Here is a 17368-nt window from a genome sequence, read left to right on the forward strand (position 1 = left end):
GGTCACACAGTGGCTGAACCAGGGATTTGACCCTAGAGCCACGGTTCTTAACTATTCTGCTTTACTGGCTTGATATTTCTTTAAAATCTCCTAAGTATAACAAAACCCACTTCCCCAGGGCCAGACTCTGACTCCAGTGTTCTAACCCTCCGTCTTGTCAGAGGCCACCTGAGTCCCTCCATGCCGACCTGGGAACCACTAGCTGAGACATCCCTTTATGCAGATTCGGCACCCTGGGCTTTATAAATACTAAGGGAGCCTGGTGAGGGGTATCCAGCTCTGTCCTGGGAGCTCAGGTGGAAGGCCTCTGCAGTTCCCTGAAACAGGTAGCTGTGAGGCCTGGAGGCCAATTCAGGAAGCACACACACCTGGGCCTCCTGCCAGAGAGGCAACTTCATACCTCTGGGCCTCAGTTCCCTCCTCTGTCAACTGGGCTAATTTGGAATGGTCCCCACCACCTGGAGTGGAGAGGAAGCTTCCACGAGGAAACCAATTAGAGCCAACCATATGGTAACTGATTGATACAGGGATCTATTAAAACTATTAACACTTAATGGTGCTTATTAAGTATACAACGCAATATCTTTCAGTTCATTAAAATTATACATTAAATGTTAAGTGTATAATAAGTTGCTATGTATTACATAGTTAAGTATTGATATATTGATACAATTGTAATATATAGCACATAAGGCATTCATGAAGTTCAACCCCTTCGTGACCTCGGACCGCAGCAAAAATCGCAAATGCCACTTCAATGCCCCATCACACGTGCGCCGGAAGATCATGTCGTCCACGCTCTTCACAGAGCTGCGGCAGAAGTACAACGTCCGCTCCATGCCCATCCGCAAGGATGACGAGGCCCAGGTGGTCCGAGGACACTAGAAAGGTCAGCAGATCGGCAAGGTAGTCCAGGTGTACAGAGAGAAGTATGTCATTTATATCGAGCGGGTGCAGCGTGAGAAGGCTACGGGCACAACTGTCCACGTGGGCATTCCCCCGAGCAAGGTGGTTATCACCAGGCTCAAACTGGACAAAGACCGGAAAAAAATTCTTGAACGCAAAGCCAAATCTCACAAGTTGGGAAAGAGAAAGGCAAATATAAGGAAGAATTTATTGAGAAAATGCAGGAATAAATATTAGTATAACCTGTTGTCTGTGCAACCCCAGCTTAACTGCAGATTTTTAGCCTGGTTTTGAAGGTATCTCTGGAATATTTGTTTCCTTCTTGTTTTGTTATTGATATATGGCTCTGTAAATCTACTTTTGCTGTTTCGATTTATGAATAAAAATTGGAAATGTTTTCTAATTTCAGATGGAAAAAATATATATATATGGCACATAAGTTTTACCATATTATTGAATTATATAATGCATAATTATATCTTTAGGCTAATACAATTATATAATACAACACAGTTATATGTTTACCTATTATACATTATATAATATACACATATATATTAAATATTGTTTTTCCTTAGAATTTTATATATAAAATTATTTGGTGTCATTATGCATTATATCATAAGCTATTAATAGTGTTTCTCTTTTTTTGTCAGTCATCATGTATTTTAAGACCTGCTCATGTTGCTCTGTGGGCCCTGGGCTGTGTCTGGGGGGCTTGCAAGAACTCCCTGGGACCTGTCCCTCTCTGTTTAGCTACCCTCTCCTCTGGGGGTGGACACCCAGGCTGCCCGCAGCTCCCTGGCAATAATGTTACAGTGAATATCCTTGTATATGTCCCCTTATGGAACTAAGGAAGGATGTCTTGGTCTGCACACCCAAGAGCTAACTGCTGGGTGACAGCTCCATGCCACACTTAATTTGACTAAGTGGTGCCAAGTAGCCCCTGGAGAATGGCTGCCCACTATCAATGTGTGAGGATCCCCAGGTCCTCACATCCCCAACCTCCACTTGGCATTTTCCAACCTCTTGCCAGACTCACTGTTGGATGACTCACTGTTGTTTTAATTTGCCCTTCCCTGATCAGTTCCCAATCATTTCTAGCATCTTCTCAGATGCCTGTCAGAGTTTTGCATTTCCTTGTCACCTGCTCTTTGCCCATTTTTCTATCAGAGTTGCTGTCTTTTTTTCTTGCTGATTTGCAGCTGTTCCATTTACATTCTAGATAGAAATGTCTCATTGATTTTAGACATTGTAAATCCTTTTCCCTGCTCTGTCATCTGATATTTGTCCCATGGTGTCCTCGTTAAAATAAATTCTTATTTGAATATTATCAAATACACCCTTTTTATGCCATTTGAGTTTTTGTGGTTGCTTCAGAAATCTTTTCCTTTGTGGTTTTCCTTTGTTATTGTTGGTGCTGACCATCCCCGCAGGCCTTGAGGGCGGCAAATACACCAATGCCAGGACCTTTTCTGACCTCCCTTCCTCCGTGAGGCTTCTCTGAGTCCTGGGGGCTTGGAGACACTCTCACGCTACAAGCTCCGCCCAGCCAGGAGCGGTCCATCACCTCATGAGATGCAGGTGCTGAGGACATGGGCTAAGAGACAGACAGACAGCACGTCATGGAGAGCACAGCTTGAGACCAGGGGAGAGAAAATGGAAAAGAAGAAGAAAAAGAGATGCAGAGAGGGGGTCTGAAACTATATAGTATGTCACATCATGGAAAAGCTAAAGAGAATGGGCTCTGCGCTTGTCTAAATGTTCTGTTGTGAAAAAACATCCACGATGACTTCATTTAGTGAGAAAAAGAAAGGAGCAAAAACATACTGCTAAGAGAGCTTTGGTTGAATTGACTAATATACTAGGTTTGGCAGAATCATGTGAATCGCTGTGACCCATTTATTCTACTCCTGGGTATCTACCCTATCGAATCACTCACTAAATGTTCACCAGAAGAAAGGTGCTAGAATGTTCACAGCAGCAATATTCACAACAGCTTCCAAATGGAAACAAATCAAATGCCTATCACAGGAAAATCGGTTTATACAGCAACAAAAAGAAATAAACTACAGCCAAATGTAATTACATGGAAGAATCAGAAAGACATGGCATTGAACAGAAGAAGCCAAACACAATAAATTATTCCATTTATATACAGCTCAAAACCGGGCAAAACTACTCTGCTAGAAATCAGTCTGGTGGTTATGTTTTGGGAGGTACCTCTGGGAAGGGGCTCGAAGAGTTTGGTGACTGATGGGGAATGTTGTTTCTTGATTTGTGTGAATGTCACATGGATATGCTCGTTTGTCACAATTCACCAACCTAAACACGTACGATTTGTGCTCTTTCTTGTATTTCAATTAAAAAAATACGTTAAGCATGACACATTGAGGCAAAAGAAAAAAACACACATACTCCAAATCTGTGTGTTCATGTACCTAAACAAATGCGCAGCCAACAGACCAGATAAAACCCAGTGGATATGTGATATTGGTCACACCTGCCTAAAGGGTACAGTGTGATGGAGGGCGGTCTCTCAGAGGGTTTACTTCCATTTTGAATGTTTCATAATAAGATTACAGTCCTTAAGATTGCGTGAGGATTAAATTAGTTAATATTTTAAAAGCCCTTAGAAGTCTGTGGTACACAACAGGCGCTACATAAGTTTTTGTTACAATCAAATAAAGTGAAAACGTTTTCCGGGGTACAAATGGTATTATTGAGACTAAACTAGGAATAAAAGAAACATAGGAAGAAATATACAAAATATTATGTCTTGTAACTTTCCATTCAAATCTTTGTGCATTATATACATGAATATGTCCTTATAGAAACATAGACTTCTCTTTTGAGTGTGTTTTTACATAAATGTGTCATATAAGGCCTACTTGAAAAAAACCTGTTTTTGTTGAAGTATGAAAATGACAGAACAGAGAATCACGGGTCTAGAGACAGAAAGATAGGGGAGATAGAGAGCGAGCCCGCTGGGCGACTGGGGGTGGGGGCCAGCGGCACCGGAAACCTCAGCCTGAAGGGATCCCCATGTGGGGGGAGGAGGACCTTTGGTCTCTCCCCAGCCTCTTCCTTCCCCCTGGCCTGGGGCTGGGTGGGGAGGGGCAGTTCCTCTTTCCTTCCCAGCTGAGGAGGCCCCAGCTCCCAAGGGGCTAAGAAGCTGGAGCATAGATGAGGTGGGAGGAGCTGAGCAAGACTCTTGCAAAATCCCCTCCACGCCCCCACCCCCAGGAAGCATGAACAGGAAAGACAGCAAGAGGTGAGAGGACCCTACCCAAAGAGACTGGAGCGCCCCAAACCCTTGGGCCTCAAGCTGCGTGGGAGGGTTGGGAGGTACTAAGTAGGCGGGTAGGGTGTGGGGCTCCTCTGGCAGCAGGGGCCGGAGCCGGGGGCTCCAGGTGGAAAGATGCTTCAGCGAATCCAGAGCCGGTGAGGCTGGGGCTGTTTGTATGAGCGCCTGTGTCCTGTCCTCACTCTCTCTGGAGTTGGAGCGGCTCTGAATCCCCTTCTCCCCCACCCTGCCCCCATCCTAGCTCCACAGGCTGGGTGCTTTGTCCTCCCTGGGGTCTTCCTGATTCCCCATCACAGTTGCTCACTGCCCCCGCCCCAAGGCGAGCGGCTCCCCTGCCTCTTAAACCACTTCTTGCTGCTCCAGGGGGCAGACGGTTTGCAGGAAAGGGCCTATCGCCTGGCTGTGCCAGCAGGTAGGTTCTGGAGTGGGCTTCTATCACTTGGGCAAATGGGACCTCCTGTCCTCACAGGGGTGATAGTGCCTGGGTCCCTAGCCTGGGCAGCTCCCCCAGTCTCCTCCAGCATGTCTCTGATGGAAAGGGGTCCCCTCCCCATAGTATCCAGCAGTTTAGTGGTGGAGACCTGGCTACCTCATTTTCTGGCTGTGTAACCTTAGGTAAGTCACCTAACTGCTCTTTGCCTCAGTTTCTTCTTCTGTCAGTAGAATAATCATAGTCCCTTCTCGGAGAGGCATGTAAGTCCTCAGTGAGACAGTCTAGACCAGTGGTTCTTGAGCTGGAGTACACATCAGAACCACCTGGAGGGCTTGTAAAACACAGCTTGCTGGGCTCACCCCCAAAGTTACTGATTCTTCAGGTCTGAGGTTGGGCCTGAGAACTTGTATTAAGTCAAGTTCCCAGGTGATCCTGTTGGTATTGGTTGGGGATCATACTTTGAGAGTCACTGATCTAACCCTCTAACCAGGACATATTCGGGACAGAATCAATACCCACTGTTGCTCAACAACTTTCAATACTGATCCCCCAGGAACGTGGCAGTGCTCTTACTCTCAGGGTCTCCTGATTTCTGGTTTCACCCCCATTTCCCCGGCCTGGCTTTAGTCTGCTCCATCACTTTCTCTCTCTACATCTCAGGAAAGTTCAACTTTCCCATCTCTGGCCACTTAACAGCCTGAGCAAACTAAGTCCCTTAGCACTTCTGAAGATCAAGGCATTGAAAGTTCGTAATAGATTCCTGGGCTATGTCCAAGGATGACTCTCGTTTTTCATATGAGGAAACTGAGGCCCAGAGATATGAAGTGACTAACACAGTCACACAGCCAGTATACATTTCTCCAACCCCATTTGTCTGATTTGTGGAAGCCAGGGTTCTGCCTGGAATTTTCTCCCTCCTTCCTGCACCATCCCTGTCTCGCCATTACCCTCTTTCCCCAGCTTGAACATGAATTTTAGGGAGGCACGAGGCAGAGTGAGGGTCATTTTTAAACTTCCCTTGAAGCTGCCTCAGCCCCAGGGACCCCTCCCAGTTCTGAAGAGCCCTGGTGAGGTCATGTTGCACCCACATCTCTCTGGGTTCCAAATCTAGGGACTAAGGTGGGAGGCTAAGACTCAGGTCCTGCAGAAGGGCTGCCTTGGGGGAGGGGTCAACGTGGGGCTGGAGGGAGAGGTGGAGTCTCAGGAGTCTGCTGTTCTCCTGAGGTCTGTGCATGCCTTGGAGAACAAAGGGGAATTCTGAGTCTTCCTGAAGGCAGAATCTCCCATGATTCCCCCTGGGGAGGACAGGAATGATTCTGGGTCCTTCCCTAATGATTCCCTGCTGAGATCAGGAGTAATCCCAGGGGTCTGCCAAGAGGAAGTCTCTCCCATGATGTCTTGGGACTGTACATTCAAGGGAAATTTGTGGGCAATGCCCACAGCTTTCTGGAGTAGAAAGTTTTTATGAGTCCCTGGAGGGTCCTCTGCAGTCCTGGGGTCATTTCCCATGATTCTCTGGGGGGATTCAGAGTCTTCTTAAGAGTCTTTTCCCAATTCCCTGAAGGAGACAGGAATAACTCTTGGAGTTTATCTATAGGAGAAGACTCCCATGATCTGGAATACTCCTGGGTTTTTCTTCCATGATTCCATGGGAGAAACCTTGGGGCTTTGTCCTTAGGAAGCTTCTCTCATAATGCCTTGGGGCTTTGGGGTCAAGAAGAATTCTGGGGGCTGCTTGAAGGGGTTCTCATGAGTCCCTGGGTGGGGGTGTGTGTGCCCACAGGAAATCCCACCAGGAATGCCAGGGGAAGACAGGAGGGCGGGGCCGTCCCCGACAGGCCCGCCGCCACAAGACATGCCCCACCCCCCGGGAAATCAGCAAGGTCATGGCTTCTATGGCTCTGGACATGCTGAACGAGGGTGGCTGCAGTGAAGATGAGCTTCTGGAGAAATGTATTCAGTCCTTTGGTGAGTGTCCTCCTCCCTGGCCAGCCTCCCCAATCCTAAGGTTGGGCCAAGCACTCACCTTTCTCTAGGCCTGTTTTAGAGGGTATAAAATAGGGTGTGGGGAACGAATTTCAATCACTACATTAGAGCTAAGAGAGACACCTGTGCTTCTCTTTCCTGAGATGCGGAGTGGGAGGAGAGCTGATGATATTTCCATCTTCAACCTGACTTGCCAGGCACTGTGCGTGTTTCTGCACGGTACAGACCAGGAAACTGAGGCACAAGGAGGCCAAGTTGCTTGCCCAAGTTCATGCAAGGAGTCAAAAGTAGAATTGGGGTTTGAACCAGATGGTCCAACTGGCTCTGGAGACTGTGCAGCCCATTGCCCAGGGGACATTCTAACAGAGTCCCCTTCTCTCACCTGCAGACTCGGCTGGCAGCCTGCGCCGCGGGGACCACATTCTCAACATGGTGTTGGCCATGCACAGTTGGGTGTTGCCTTCCGCCCACCTTGCTGACCGTCTGCTGACCTTATATCCTCCCAGGGCCATGAGCAGTGGTTGGAGGGCAGAGGGCAGAGGGCAGAGACATGAGAGTCTGAGACCTGGGGACAAGGTGAGCAGGCAGGTTTGGGATGCTGGCTATCAGAGCCTTAACCAGAACTCAAGTACCAGGAAGCCACAGGAAACACGCAGGAGCTGAGGCGGCTGCAGATCTGTCACCTGGTCAGGTAGGGCTATTCACATGACCCAAGATGCTTTCCCTGCTGTCCCCCTAAAACACTTCCCAGAGACTCCCCAGTGCAGCTCCCCACAGACCCACCCAACCTTCTTCCAAATCCCACTTTGAGACACCTTGGTTTGGTCCCTAAGACCCTCCCAGTTCTGCTCCTTAGAACTCTCACCTCTTAAACACCCCCGACCACCCACTACAGACCCTCTCCCAACTGGTGCCGATACCTGCAGTTCTGATCCCCAAACCCCCACCCCCCACATACCTAGCTTCTAGGACCTCCTAAGACATCTCACCCCCAGAGGTCCCCAGCTTAGTTCCTGAGACCTCCCCCCACTATCCTGCTGCCTAGCAATTCCATTTCCAAGAGATCCTCCCAGTCCACTTCCCATGGATCCACCAGCCTGTGCTAAGACGCCTCCAGTGCTAATCCCAGAGACCACACCAACCTGGTGCCTCTCTGAACCCTGACCTTCTAGCGATCCCCCAGCCCAGCACCTAGAGATTTCTCAGACCAAGAGACCCCTTTTAGAGACCTTCCCCACCTCACCCCCACTCCCAGCCTCATCCCACCATCTCTAAACCACCCTCAGATACTGGCTGACCCAACACCCTGAGATGGTGCACCAGGATCCCCAGTTAGAAGAGGTTATAGGTCGTTTCTGGGACAAGGTGAAGCAGGAGGGCAACTCGGCCCAGAGGAGCCTGGGAGGTTCCTCCAACCTGTGAGTCAGCCCCTCCCCCTTCATTCCCCACCCCCACCCTGCCATTTCCCTCCACACCCCAACGTCTTCCATCCTGAGCACCCCCAATACCCTGCCCCTCTTTGCCGCTAGACTGAGTCCGGGTGGCCCTGGCCCCCCGCCCTCCATAAGCAGCCCGGGCCTGGGCAAAAAGTGCAAAGTGTCCTTGCTTTTCGACCACCTGGAGGCAGGGGAGCTGGCTCAGCACCTCACTTACCTGGAGTTCCGGTCCTTCCAAGCTATCACGGTGAGGACCTCCCTCTCTCCAGTGAGGGTCTGGGCGAAGGGGGGGGGGGCCTGGCTGGGGCCAGGCAAGACTGAGAGGGACTCCTGCATGGGCTTCAGGCAGGGATCTCAAACTCTCACATTTGGGTGCTAGAAGGTCCAGGAAAATGAGTTAAGCTGGCTGAGCACAGAGCCGCTGGGTTCAAATCCATCAGCCCCTTCTTATCTGTGTAACTGAACTAGTTGCTTAACGTCTCTAGGACTCAGTTTTCTTATTTGTAAAATGGAGGTCATAATACTTGATTGGATGGTTGGGAGAATTAAATTAATACGGTGGCACCTCGGTTTTCGAACGTAATCCAATCCGGAAGACCGTTCGAGTTCTGAAATGTTCGAAAACCGAGGTACCACTGTATGTCGCAATGCCTGGAACATAGTAAGTGCTCAAAATAGGACCAGTGACTGGTCCAGAGTAAATGTTACCTGGTAGAACCATTTGAAATTGCCATTATTTTGCCATATTTTACCTACCCAAATGGTAATCTCGTATGCTTCAACCTATATATGTGTTAACTGTTGTCATCATCATTTCAAGGGAAGGTGGAGATGTGTTTTTTTTTGTTTTGTTTTGTTCTATACTTTTGTTTTTAAAATTTTTTCAATTACAGTTGATATACATTAGTTTCAGGTGTACAACATAGTGATTAGACATTTATATACTTTACAAAGTGATGCCCATGATGGGATCTGGTTCTTAATGTAAAAATTTCCTGATTGTGTGTATGTATACACACACACACACACAGTGCAGTGGATGTGGGTATGGAATGTTGACCTGTTGAGCAGAACAAATAGAAATTGCTTCCATGTCCTCTTCGCATCCTTCCCTGTGCTAACTGTATACCACTCAGGTATACCGTTAAGAGCAATAGACTGGGTTCCCACCCTGACTCACGCCTGTTAGCAAATTATTTATTCTCTCTGTGCCTCAATGACCTCATCTCTAAAATGGGAATAATATAGTATTTAGGAGTAAATTAATATGATAAAGGGCTCAGAAGACTGCCTGGCTTTATTTAAACATTTCTTCTTAGATGGGAGAGGGCCATGGTGATGTGAGGGATATGTGACAGCCAGGCTAGGACATCAGAGGGAGTGACTGCTAGAAGAATGGGCTTGTGAGTGGCAGGGCCTGAGTGCCACCGCCTGCCCTGATGTCGTCCTCACCTCCAGCCCCAGGACCTGCGGGACTACGTTTTGCAGGGCTCCGTGAGGGGCTGCCTGGCCCTAGAGGGATCCGTAGGCCTCAGCAACAGCGTGTCCCGCTGGGTGCAGGTTATGGTGCTGAGCCGTCCAGGCCCTGCGCAGCGTGCACAAGTGCTTGACAAGTTCATCCACGTGGCACAGGTGAGGCCCGTCAGCTTTTCTGCTTGCTTTCTGGGCGCTTGCCCACCCCCAGCCTCAAGCTGTGCATCCCGGGGGTGACGTCACCATGGCCTGGCCCCGCCCCGTCCATCATGCCCTACCCTGCCCCTGCCCCCTAGACCTCAGTCCTGTAGTTCTTCAACAAGGACAGGTCGGCCCTTCTTCCTTGGCCTTGATAACCCCCGCGTAGAACCCACCCGGGGCCCACCCCTTGGTCCTGGACGAGGCAGTTGACGACGTTCCTTCTGGCCCAGTCTCTCAAGCCCTAAACCTGAATATTCTATCCCCAGAGCAGTGAAAGCATCTCTTTCATGCCCCTCACCTTTACGTCATCCGCCATCCCTAGGCCCCAACCGTCCCTTCGGGACAGTAGCTTCATCCCAACCCCGCACTTCTCTCCCTTCTGGAGAAAAGGGAAGCCCTTCTTCCCCCAGCTTGGCCACGCCCCTTTGAGTACTTCCTCGCAGAGCCCTTCCTCTGGCACCTCCCACCGCCTGGCTTCCCCTACCCAGCTCCTTAGACCTGCGGTTCTAGAGTCTGGGCGTCTCCTTGGCCTGAGCAACTTCCACTCCTCCTTGGCTCCACTTTTAGACCCCAGCGACCTGCACCCTTCAAATTTGGAAAAGGGGTGGGCAAGACAATTCCCCCTGATGCCCAGCTGACCCCTCCATAGCACTCTGGCCCCATTCACCTCTGTTCCTAACTCCTGCCTAGAGCTCGGCCTTCTGGTATCCCTTCATCTGTCTGACTCTCAGAGCAGTCGGACCCCCAGGGGCCTGACACCCTGAAATCTGTCTGAGTCCCCCATACCTGTCTGACACACACCTGTCTAGTCCTGAAACCTACCCAATGCCCCAAACTTGTCTGACTCCCCTTTTTTTTTTTTTTTGACCTCACATTAGTCTATCACCTGCCTGACCTCTGTGTAATGCCTACATATCTGCTTGTGGCTCACCCCTGCCTGACACATCTCACCTGTCTGATGTCTACACTGGCCCACACCCACACATGCCTGAGACCCCAACTCATCTGGGATACTTTCAACTGGGATGCTGTCATCTGAATCCCCAACTTGCCTGTACTCCATGTGATACCCACCACCTCTGCATCGCCCTTCCTTCCTAGAGGCTCCACCAGCTGCAGAATTTCAACACACTGATGGCAGTCACAGGGGGCCTGTGTCATAGTGCCATCTCCAGGCTCAAGGACTCCCACGCCCACCTGAGCCCTGACAGCACCAAGGTGAAGTCCCACTACTCTCCCCAAACTTCCACCGGTCAGCTATCCTGACCCTGCACACATACTTTTCCCCAACCCCTTCCATCCCTGCCTTTGGGGGACCTGGGGACCTCGGTCCTCCAAATCCAACAGACCCCGAGGCTCTTCCCTCCTCTCCCATGCTTTCTCCCTCAACCCACTCCTCATGCTGACCTTCTTATTCTCTGTGTGTCTGGTCCAGAGCAGGACTGAAGGGAAACAAATGAGAGAGATGCTAGCAGAGAACTTGCAGTCCAGGTGGGGAGTAAAGCAACACTTCCAAGAACGCCAACATTTGAGCCACCACAGGAGGAGCATGGGGTGGGGATGTCCCGGGAATGCCTGGGGACAGCGAGTCACTCATGAGTCTGGTGTGTGGCTGAGGTCAGGATGTGGCAGGAGATCAGGCAGCAGATGCCCAGGGGCAGATCCCAGTGAGCCTTGCAAGTTGAACTGAGTTGTCTGGGCTTTATTCAGAGGGCACTGGGGAGCTGGGGAGTGTTTGAGAATGAGGACAGCACCCATGATCAGATTTGGGTTTTGGAAAAATCACTCTAGCCTGGGGACCCAAGAGGAAGAGCAATTTTGGGGGATGCTGAGGCCACTATGGGACATGGAGGGGCTTGGGGAAGTATCCAAAGTGGCACTGTGCCCCTGGGATTCAGAAGCCCATGCAAGAGGCTGCTAGGATATGGCCCTGCAGGGGGCTAAGGGAACAGAACCTGTTTTCCTGGTAACATGCCCCCCCATAACATGACCTCCCACACAGGCCCTACTGGAGCTGACTGAGCTCCTCGCTGCCCACAACAACTACGCCTGTTACCGCCGCACCTGGGCTGGCTGCACAGGCTTCCGGCTGCCTGTACTGGGTGTGCACCTCAAGGACCTGGTGTCCCTGCACGAGGCACAGCCTTACAGGTTGTCTGATGGCCGCCTACACATTCCCAAGCTCAACAGCCTCTACCTGCGGCTGCAGGAGCTGGCAGCCCTCCAGAAGCAGCACCCCCCCTGCAGCGCCAATGAGGACCTGCTGCATCTACTCACGGTGAGCAGATGCCCAGCTGGGCTCCCAGAGGCTGGGCCTGGGGTGCTGCGATGGAGGGTCTGGGCTGGAGGAGGGGCTGCAGGACCAGGAGAGAAGAGCGCTGGGATACGTGGGCTTTGAAACCAGAGATTCTAGGGTTTTTTTTCTAGCCATGTGGCCTTGGGCAAGTCACTTAACCCCTTGGCCTCAGTTTCCTTATCTGCAAAATGAGAATAATAATAGGACCCACTTCAGAGAGTGGTTGAGAAGAATCAATAATATAATTCACATAAAGTACTTAAAATAGTATCTGGAACACAGTGAGCTTTATATATTAATAAATGATGCATTTCCCCCCAATTCCCCTAGCAACTCAAGTATCCTTTGATCTGAGCTCCAGAATTGCGTTGGACTTTCACACTTCTGAATTCCACGGTTCTGAGCTTCTCATGTCACTAGCCCAAAATTTCAAGCTTTAACGTATCCCAGAATGTAAGCAAAAAGCTAGTACAGTTACTGATCACTTATTCTATGACAGGCACCATATTTTAAACACTATCTATAGAGCATCATTCCATCGTCACAACCCCAAAGTGGGAACCCTTATGCCCATTCTACAGATTGGGAAACTGAGGCCCACAGAGGTGAGGTCACTTGTTCACGGTCCCACGGCAGTAAAACCTGGATCTGAACCCAGGCAGTCCAGCTTCAGAGTCTGTGTGTTAACATATATGCACCACCACACTATGAGTTAAGACAAGAATGTGGGGTTCTGGAGATATATATATATATATATATATATATATATATATATACACACACACACACACATATATATGTATGTATATATATTCTATATATTTGTAATGTTTGTTATATATTATATATATTATATATATATATATATTCTAAGGGTCTATAAATCGAGAGAGACTGGGATTCTGAGGACCATGTGGTTTAAGACTGAAAAGTTGATTTTCAGACCCTAAGACAGGACCAGCTACATACTTTTCAGGGCCCAAATGTGGGGCTCCAAATTCCTAAGAATTTCAAGATGGTGACAGCAGGACATTAAACAAAGTGGGGGCCCTTCTAAGTGTGGGGCCTGCCCATGAAGCTGCCCCTCCCTGAGTGGTGCTGAAGGCCCTATGCTCTGTTGACTCTAAAAGTCCATCAGCCCAAATATTTATTGAGCACCCACTGTGAGTCAGGCACACTAGTGGAGAAGACAGTCCATAAAACAAAACAAATAAGTAAATCATATGGTCTTTTACATTATAAGTATCATAGAGAAAATTAAGGCAGAAAAAGGCATACAAAGTAGCAAGGGTTTGCGATTTTAAATAGGATCAAAAAAAAAAAAAAAGAAGCCTTGGTGAGAAAATGGCACATCTGGACTAGGGGATAGGTGGTATGAAGAGTGAATTTAAAAAAAAAAAAAAAAGTGAATTCAGTGGGAGAGAGGATCCTAGGGGTCCCCAAAGAAGAGGGTCTTTGGGAAGAGAAGGAAAGTGGGGGTCTAGGAAGGGTGTGGGCTGTTGGTAGATGGATGGAAATAGAGGGTCTGTAACACACTGCCCACCCCCAGCTTTCCCTGGATCTCTTCTACACGGAGGACGAGATCTATGAGCTTTCCTACACCCGGGAGCCCCGCTGTCCCAAGAGTCTGGTGAGACCTGACCCCTGAACTCTGACCACCAGCCCAAGTCTGTGCCCTGACTAATTGTGCCCCTCTGTCCCTGCCCCAGCCACCTTCCCCCTTCAAAGCACCGCTGGTGGTGGAATGGGCCCCTGGCGTGACGCCCAAGCCTGACAGGGCCACCTTGGGTCGGCATGTGGAACAGCTGGTGGAGGTAAGGAGAGGACGGTGGCCTCATGCTGAGGGCTAGGAAGGAAAATATCTGTACAGTACTGACCTGCAAGAGGCCAGCTAAGACCGAGGGGCTTATTATTTGGTCTTATTCTCCATTCCCATCCTCCTGCGAAGTCTGTGTTCAAGAATTATGACCCTGAAGGTCGAGGAACCATCTCTCAGGAGGATTTTGAGCGACTCTCAGGCAGCTTCCCTTTCGCCTGCCATGGGCTTCACCCACCCCCCCGCCAGGGGTAAGTGCTCTGACTCCTGGGTCCCCAAAGACGAGGATACTGGGGTTGCCAGGATTCTTGGGTCTGGGCCGGTCATGCTGAAGTGTGGTCTCTGCCCCCAGGAGTGGCTCCTTCAGCCGAGAGGAGCTGACAGGGTACCTGCTCCGGGCCAGTGCCATCTGCTCCAAGCTGGGCCTGGCCTTCCTACACACCTTCCATGAGGTCACCTTCCGCAAGCCCACCTTCTGTGACAGCTGCAACGGCTTCGTGAGTACTCAGCCCACTATCATCCTTGAGGCCCATCTTCCCTGGAGTGTCCCAGCTCCTCACCGTCCAGGCTCAGAAGCCAGCCCTGCCCTGAACAATCAGTCCCCAAGTCCCAGATAAGCCACATTCCAGAAAATCCTTCAGCCTCAAATAATCCCCGTATTTCATATACACCCTAAACACTGGATAGTCTTTACATCCTGGATAATTCCAAAGTTTAGCTAATGCCCAAATCCCAGATGACCTCCATCTTGGATAACTGCCAAGACATGGAAAATAATTAAAACCCTCTTTAATCTACAGAGTAGATTAATCTACAAGAGTAGATTACCTCCAAACAGAATCAATCTCCAAGTCTCTAGACTCCAGACAATTCACACCCTAGATACTTTCCAAATTCAGCATATCCTCAAACTCTGGATAATGGACAAATCTCTCAATCTCTAAACCAAGGCTAATTCACAAACCTCGGACGACTTCCCAAATTCGCTTTTCCTTCACTAAATGGTTACTGAGCCCTCTTATGTGCCAGCACAGTTGTGGCTCAAGGTGTGTGGGGTGGGAGGCACAGCAGGAATACACAATAGACAACAATCCCTGCTCATACAATTCACGTTATTAATTTTAAATTTGACCCAATTCTAGTATCTTAAATGACTCCCCAAACTTGACAGAACTTCCAAATTCCTTTAATCCTCAGATCCCATATAAGCCTCTAGCCTTGAGCATTGCAAAACCTGGTTTCCACACTTCCAAACAGCCCTCACCCTATCCACAGCCCTCCCTCCGCCAGCCTAGGTAACCTATTCTGCTTTCTCTTGCCAGCTCTGGGGTGTCACCAAGCAAGGCTACCGCTGTCGGGGTGAGTGGGGCATCGGTGAGCGGGGAGGGTATCCAAGTCCTGCAGGCTGAAAGAACAGGGGCATGGACTGGGACCCTGGCCACTAACCGCTGCCTTCCCCCAGACTGTGGGCTGTGTTGCCACAAACACTGCAGAGATCGAGTGAAGGAGGAGTGTAAGAAGCCAGGGGCCAAGGGTGATGTGAGCCCCCCAGGAGCCCCCGTGCCACCCACACCAATATCCCATGCCAGCTGTGGTAAGACCCAGGGTGTAGCACTCCTGGAAAGGGGCTTGGTGGATGGGGATTCATCCCAAGGTCATTTGGCCCTTCCCATCATACCCACATCCCTCCCACCCACAGGCTCTGAGGACAGTCTCTCCTATACACTCTCCTTGGAACCTGAGACAGGGTGCCACCTTCGCCACGCTTGGACCCAGACAGAGCCCCCACACCCTTCCTGGGATCCAGAGACGGTGAGGAGGAACTACCCCCTACCCCCAACTGGATACAGGGGAGACTGGCCCACTTGCCTGAGGCACACAGACAGATGTGGGGAAGCACAGGAAAGTAAAAATGTGCTCTAGTCCTCAGCTGCTTGGGTATGAGGGTATAGATGCTGGTTAATTTTTAATGTTGTTAGAAAAATGGAAATTTTAATATGTTGAGGGGGAGAAAGGGGTAGCCACTAGTAGAACAGGATTTTAGGGGGGAAAAACAAAACAATCAGATGATAAGAGTAAGGCCAAATATATCAGGAGCTACAGTAAAGGTCAGTGGAGCAAATTCCACTATTCAAAGGCAAAGACTATTAGACTGGGTTAAAAAAAAAAAAGTCCACAGGGGATGTTCTTCATCCACTTAACAAAAGTCTGGGTGAGGCACTGTTCCTGCCAATGAAACGTCTCCTGGATGTCGTGCACTGACCCCCATCACCCAATGTCTTCCTCCTTCCAGGTCCCCCTCCCAACGACAGCCTCGCCACCTACCCAGTCCTCCAAGCTGAATTCCTAGACGGCGCCTTGGTCTCCTCCCTCACTCCCCTCCCCAACAACCAGTCCCAAGTCCTGTTATTGGGTCTCCAGCAGAACTCTCAAAGGCATCGCCTCCTTCGTACTGCTTTCCTTGAAGCATCGTACCCCGAAAGAAAGTAATTTTCTTTTGCATCAGAGTCACTATTAGTCGTATTCCTTTTTTCTGTACTTAGTAATTGTGCAGCTCCTGTTAGGTGTATTTAGACTTAGGCCTTATCTCACCAACTCCCTATTTTACAGATGAGGAAACTCAGAGTCAGTGAGGTTAAGCTGCTTGCCCAAAGTAACAGAACTCCTAAGTGTTGGAGGCAGGACTCAAACCCAGGTCTTCTGTCTGCCTCTAAAACAGAAGCTCCTGACCAATGTACTATACTAACAGAGTGAGTCAGGAGCCGGTGGGGCGAGGGTGGGCAGAGTTCCAAACTCAGGTTCCAGAGACGGCTAGAAAAGGGGTGGAACTGGGGAGCCTGTGAGAACACCTGAGTCAGATCACATGGCTCCCTCTCACTCAGGGTAAAAGCCAGAGTCCCCACTGGCCCACTCCATTCAGTGTACCCCTGTCACTTCTCTGACCTCACCTCCCACCACTCCACCCCTCATTAATCCTGCTCCAGCTATACTGGCCTGGATGGCTGAACATGCCAAAAATACTCCTACCTCAGGGCCTTTGCTCTGGTCGTTCTCTCTGCCTGGAACACTTCCCCAGAGGCCCACATGACTCCTTGGGATTTAGTTCAAGTGTCACCTCACTGAGGCCTCCCCTGACCATACTCAAAGTTGCAGTCTCCCCATGGTCCTGATCCTGCCTTCCTGCCTTTATTTTACTCCAAAGTCCTTTCTCCATCTGGCAAAATATACATTTTACCAATTTCTCTTATTGAATGTCTGCCCCTCCTCACCAGAACCGTCAGCTCCAGGAGAGCAGGGGTTTACAGTATCTGCACCTTTCATTGCAGTATCCCCAGTGCCTAGAACAGGGCTGGCACATGGTGGGTACTGATGTTTATCCAATGCCTGCATGTCTCATTCCCATGCCCACAAGAAGGGAAAGATGTGTTGCTAAAGAGCAAAGGACTTTGGGGGTCAGAGTACCAGAGGCCTGTTCGGACCCAAGGGACAGAGATCCCCTACCCCTCCTAAAACC

The 17368-nt window shown here is 49.7% G+C and overlaps 1 protein-coding gene and 1 pseudogene across 2 annotated transcripts; both read left to right on the forward strand.

Moving 5' to 3' along the window:
• Nucleotides 1-530: 530 nt before the first annotated feature.
• LOC109458030 (ribosomal protein uL24-like pseudogene) lies at nt 531-1136 on the forward strand (annotated as a pseudogene).
• Nucleotides 1137-4048: 2912 nt separating this feature from the next.
• On the forward strand, nt 4049-16361 carry RASGRP4 (RAS guanyl releasing protein 4). Of its 2 annotated transcripts, XM_074314390.2 has the most exons (18): nt 4546-4625; nt 4770-4828; nt 6430-6614; nt 7021-7126; nt 7261-7323; nt 7919-8050; nt 8162-8315; nt 9527-9700; nt 10844-10960; nt 11745-12020; nt 13588-13668; nt 13748-13852; nt 13987-14105; nt 14207-14351; nt 15177-15213; nt 15317-15448; nt 15554-15666; nt 16148-16361. In XM_074314390.2, exons 3-18 carry the CDS (start codon nt 6533-6535, stop codon nt 16202-16204), a joined length of 1893 nt encoding a protein of 630 aa, XP_074170491.1. In that variant the 5' UTR covers nt 4546-4625; nt 4770-4828; nt 6430-6532; the 3' UTR covers nt 16205-16361. The 2 variants fall into 2 exon arrangements, with proteins under 2 accessions (XP_019606893.1, XP_074170491.1); XM_019751334.3 differs by lacking the exons at nt 4546-4625; nt 4770-4828 and adding an exon at nt 4049-4180.
• Nucleotides 16362-17368: the final 1007 nt, after the last annotated feature.

The sequence above is a fragment of the Rhinolophus sinicus genome, chromosome 8 (genome assembly GCF_057876585.1).
Source record: "Rhinolophus sinicus isolate RSI-liver-muscle chromosome 8, RSI-T2T, whole genome shotgun sequence".
Taxonomy (NCBI): domain Eukaryota; kingdom Metazoa; phylum Chordata; class Mammalia; order Chiroptera; family Rhinolophidae; genus Rhinolophus; species Rhinolophus sinicus.